The sequence below is a fragment of the Sander lucioperca genome, chromosome 9, assembly GCF_008315115.2.
Source record: "Sander lucioperca isolate FBNREF2018 chromosome 9, SLUC_FBN_1.2, whole genome shotgun sequence".
In the NCBI taxonomy this organism is placed as follows: Eukaryota; Metazoa; Chordata; class Actinopteri; order Perciformes; family Percidae; genus Sander; species Sander lucioperca.
In genome coordinates this window covers 14,695,032-14,700,577 of record NC_050181.1, presented here as the reverse complement: position 1 = coordinate 14,700,577, position 5,546 = coordinate 14,695,032, and the positions used below count along the sequence as shown (strand labels likewise).

Here is a 5,546-nt window from a genome sequence, read left to right as displayed (position 1 = left end):
TCTGTACTGTTTTCTATTCGAATATACTCATATTAAATGGATAACTATTAAGGGTCTCATTTAATTCATATTTACTCAATACCAAACCATGTGAAATTTAATTAGTAATATTGCTTGTTGCCTCATTTTTATTGAGTAGATATGGTGTATCTTTTCTTACAGTGCAGTGATGACAGGGCTGTTGTCACATTTTGTCGTTGGCTTTTAGGTATAAACTCATAAGGAGACCTGTTATTTGTGAAGTTAGAAAAATCGTTATTAACCCTCGATTTGGACAGTTTCCTGGAGAAAAGTATAATATTATGGTCTGAAATACCAGTCAAGAAATTGTAAGATCTAATTATCCTTTCAGGTCTGTTACTGAAAAGTAGATCTATTTTAGTTTTACAGTGTTTTGTAATCCTTGTTGGTTGCTGAACTAGTTGGAAAAAAATTAGATTGTCCATTGTATGCTTTAGTGTTTTCCTATGTTTCTTACAGTCCCAGTTCACATTGAAGTCTCCAATTACAATAATTTCATTGGGCTTGTTGTGTATTGACAGGTATGATATAAAAAAAATATTTTTTTAATGTTTTTTTTAAAGCAAAGTTTTGCATATTGCTAATAATATGAATTGTATTGAATTGTAGGAACCCTAAAACATGGAACCAGAAGTCACTTTCAACAGGACTAGCATTGTGACTGCCATACATCCCTGCTATGAAATAGATAACTTTAATTTCATACTGACAAAGACCCCTTCCATTATATGTGTATTATTATATTTTTTCCTAATGTTGTTGTCTGTTATCACAATATGTGGAAACTTTGTTGTTATAATCTCCGTATTTTATTTCCAACAGCTCCACACTCCTACTAACTACCTTATTCTCTCTCTGGCTGTGGCTGACCTGCTTGTTGGGATCATAGTCTTTCCTTTCAGCATGGCATTCTCATATAGCTCATGTCTGTATGATGAAGGTTTATTTTGCAAAGTACGAGGCAGTTTTGATATAACACTGAGCACAACTTCTATTCTGCACCTAAATTGTATTGCTATTGACAGATATTATGCAGTGTGTCAGCCTCTGACCTATAGAACTAAAATAAACCATTGTATTGTTGTGATCATGATTGTTGTTTGCTGGGGGGGTTCTGCTGTAATTGCAATAAGCATCACAATTGCTGGATTAAATAATGTTAAATGTGGGGAAATGTGTTTGATTGATGTTCTCATAGCAAACAATGTTGGATTTATTTTCTCATTTTACCTCCCAGTGATCATAATGCTCTGTATCTACCTAAAGATTTTCCTTGCTGCAAAGAAACAGGCACGCAGCATCCAGAACACAACTTGTCAGAGCAAAAAGTCTGGAGCAACTGTCAGTAAGAATGAGAGAAAGGCCTCCAAAACTCTGGCTATCATTTTAGGAGTCTTTCTTTTATGTTGGACTCCTTACTTTCTTTGTATCACTGTTTTGCCTTTCAGTAATGACTCAGTGCCAGTTCCTGTGATTGAAACACTTAAATGGCTTGCACTGTAAAACTCCATGCTCAATCCTTTTATTTATGCTTTCTTTTACAGCTGGTTCAGATCAGCTTTTAGAATCATCATTTCTGGGAAAATATTTAATGGTGATTATACTAATTCTAAACTGTCTTAAGTTGAATAAATAACTGAACTAGTCTACGATAATAGTTTGCACAATGAAGATAATTGTCTTTACACTCTGTCATATAACATCACTAATCTATAGGCCTACATTCTACTTAAAATTATTATTACTTAAAAAATGTGTATGTAAACATGATGAAAATACTTAAATAATCATTGTGTTTCAAATAAATCTTACATATATTGTATATCCATCAAACACCCAATTTTAAAAATATTATTTAGAAGCTTTTATAAAAAGAAAAGCCACATTAAAGAAACACAATTTAGTTATTTCAATATTGACTCTAAATTTAGAAGGTAGAAGTTTATTTGTAACCTGTGCCTGTTTGGTCATGTTGGGTTGTGATTTTTCCGTTGTGTTGCTATGATGATGACTTTATTGATGCTAATATCAATTAAATTGTAGTAAGTTGAGGTATTGAGGTAACATAAACAAACATATCTTCAACACCAATCCTTGAATCTTGTCAGTGACACTAATGATTTAGTATCTTTTTGTAGTCCTGTTTTATGGTGAATATTTGCTGCCACTGTACAGTATGTCGCTAAGGGAATAGATTCGGCTGCTGCTAAAGTTTGCTCACCTTTTTTCTCTACTAACTTATGACCAAGACGTTCAGGAGATTTTTACCTGGATCTGAATTATCTGCAGAATTCGCTTCCTCTCCAAAACAAACTGACTCTGTAATTTAAACCACTTAAAACACTGAATAAAGCAGTTTCACTTTAAAAATCTGTATTTCTCCAAAGATGTTTGGCTCATCGGCGAAAGGCCTGTGACCAGAGCCGCCACTAAAGTTTGCTCACTCTTGTATTTCTGATAACCTAAGATCCAGACATTCAGGAGGTCTTTACTGTGAGCTGAATTATTCACGGAGGTCTACTCCTCTCTAAAATGTTTCAAATTTGTTTATTAGGATAAACCCCTTGAGATGTAGCATCTCGTTTTCGAGGGGGTCCCAACATATAACATAATAATTACATAACAACAGAGAAGTGAAAAGTCTAAACAAAACAAAAAACAAACAAAACAAAAACATACAACACCAACACCTGCATATGTTCTTCAATACATTACAACCACCAAAAGGCCAACATGGCCAATATTAAGTAAATAAGTAAACAGTAGAGTATGAGCGAATATCTAACTACAGTAAAATATAAATATTAGGTAGAAACAGTAGATGTAAAAATAACCCAACAAGGTCTGAGTTAAATGCATTTTGATATACAACATCACAATAGTCAATCATTGGAAGTATAAGTTGAGAGGCAAGTTTTATACGAACACTACGCGTAAAGCAATTCCAAGTTCACTTTGCGTAACACTTGCTCAATGTGTAATTTGAATGAAAGTTCAGTATCAAGCCATACACCCAGATATTTAATCTTATCACCTTTATGCAGAGAAGAGCCATCATTAATGTAAAAGCCAATCTTGAAGGATAATGAAGTCAGACTGAAGAGAAGCTTGAATTTGTGGTAGATTACGTATATATATATATATATATATATATATATATATATATATATATATATATATATATATATATATATGACAGTGTCATCGGCATAAAGTTGAACAGAACAGTTATTAAAAATTGATGGTAAATCATTTATATAAATAGAAAAAAGAAGTGGTCCCAATGTTGAGCCCTGATGCTCTGTCTTGAATCAAAACATCTGATTTACTTCTCTGTAGGACTACACATTGTTTTCTATTATGCAAGTATGAATTATACCACAAAACTGCATTTTCAGAGAGGCGGATATCATAGAGCTTATCTAATAGAAGATAACGATCAACAAAATCAAAAGCTTTAGTTAAATCAATAAAGATGGCACCTGCAACTTCACTATTATCTGAAGCACAAAACACATCATTGGTGAATTTAAGTAGGGCAGTAGTTGTGGAGTGATTGGACCTGAAGCCGGATTGAAATTGTGATAGAATATTATTGGTAGTGAGATAGTTGATTATAAATTAATTTTTCAAAGACTTTAGCAATAGAACATATAATGGATATAGGTCTATAATTGTTTGGGTCAAGTACATCTCCAGTTTTATGGAGTGGTGTGATGCGTGCATATTTCCAGATAGATGGTAACTCACATGTCAACAAAGACATGTTGAATAAATCAGCAAGTGGATATATAAGAATATGGGAAGCTAGTTTAATAAACATGTTTTCTATTCCATCAATACCAGCACCACTGTTACCATTTAGATCATTAATTGTATTCTGAACCTCAGTTGGTAAAATGTTCCTAAAAGAAAAAGAACTGCAGCAGGGTGATGTAATACCAAAGGAACTTGTAGTCCAATGAGAGCTAGGTAATAAGTTAGAACAGACCGAGGAGAAATGCTGATTGAATGCTTGGGCATTAGATAAAGAGTCATGAAGTATTGTATCAGCCACTCTTATTCAATTAATACAGTGTTTATCTGATGTATTAATAATGGTTTAGATTTTTTTCCAAAATTACTTAGGATTCTTAAAATCACTAGTGAGACATTCTCTGTAGTAGTTGATTTAGCATTACAAGTTTTTGTCTTGCTCAAATTTCTCAACTGCCTGTAAATTTCCCAATCAGCAGCATCCATTGTCTGACGAAATGTTGACCACGCTTTGTCCCTCTGCCTAAACAGACTAATAAGTTTGGGGCTGATCCAAGCAAGATGTTTACCCTTGACCTTTGTAATTCTTCAGGGAGCATGTTTGTCCACAACATCAATAAACTCAGAATGCAGAAAGTCCCAAGCATCTTGTACATCTGGTATTAATTGGTATCTGTCCCAATTAATAGCAATCAAATCATTAATAAATACATCTAAATTTAATTTCCTATGTTGTCTAATTTTAATAAGTCTTGGTGGCAATTTAGGAAGTTTGATTTTCCATATGCAGTAGACAATTGAGTGATCAATAAAGCAGTCAGACATAACACCAGACCTTATGATTCTGTTTGGGTGTGTAACGACTATCCAGTCCAGCAAAGATTGGGTTCTAAAATAAACAGACCTGCTGATTTGAACCGGTAAAAACACTGAATAAAGCAGTGCTGGGCGATATACCGGTTTATACCGTATACCTGTATTAATTTTACCGTATGATATGAAGAGAGCGTTATGGCCAAAGTAGGCTACTCTGCGAGTGAATTGAGAACGGTACCCCTGTTAACTGCGTACCCTTCGCACTCATGGTAGTAACTTTTGAACACAACAATAACCCACAACTAACTTTCTTTAACAGGATAAAACACCATAGCACACAACAATCTGTGACAGAAAAAAATTATAACACTAATAATTGTACATTTACAAATTTACACCGCTGAACGGCATGCTTGGTAACATTATAGCTACTAGCTAGCCAGATAGCATAACAGTCAGTTAAACTGGGAGAAGCTCTGGTCGCTCCTGCACATACAAGACCAGAGTAGAAAGATAGAGGATAAAGAAAGACCAAAAATACAGCACAACAATGTATGCCGAAGAGACTACAGTCTGCTGTTCCGAAGTGTTTTGTATTGAAAATCCATCTCTTGTTGCCGGTTATGCTAATGTTATGCGAGCAATGATTAAAACACTAGAGTTAAGATGTCTTGCCTCGTAGAAATACTTCTGCCAAACTAGCTAACGTTATTCAAACAACATCGAAGCTGTGGCCAAAGAATTTCTAATAAGGGAAGAAGTTGCACTCTCTCGTTACTTCCGGCTTCTGAACTGGTTGCAGTTCCACCAGAGTTCCATATAGGGGGTGGGGCGCTCACATGCCAGTGCCATCTCAGGATATAATTTTTTGTCTAGTAATTTGAATGTTGCACTGCTGGGTGTGAGATTTTTGTGGCTTTTTTGTTCTAAAAAGCCTTTTAAAATGTCAATGA

General features: G+C 34.4%; 1 protein-coding gene across 1 annotated transcript; it reads left to right on the top strand.

The window, feature by feature from the left end:
• Window positions 1–665: 665 nt before the first annotated feature.
• On the top strand, window positions 666–1,524 carry LOC116047022 (trace amine-associated receptor 1-like). Its single transcript, XM_031295508.1, has one exon. The coding sequence runs from the start codon at window positions 775–777 to the stop codon at window positions 1,522–1,524; it is 750 nt and encodes a 249-aa protein (XP_031151368.1). The 5' UTR covers window positions 666–774.
• Window positions 1,525–5,546: the final 4,022 nt, after the last annotated feature.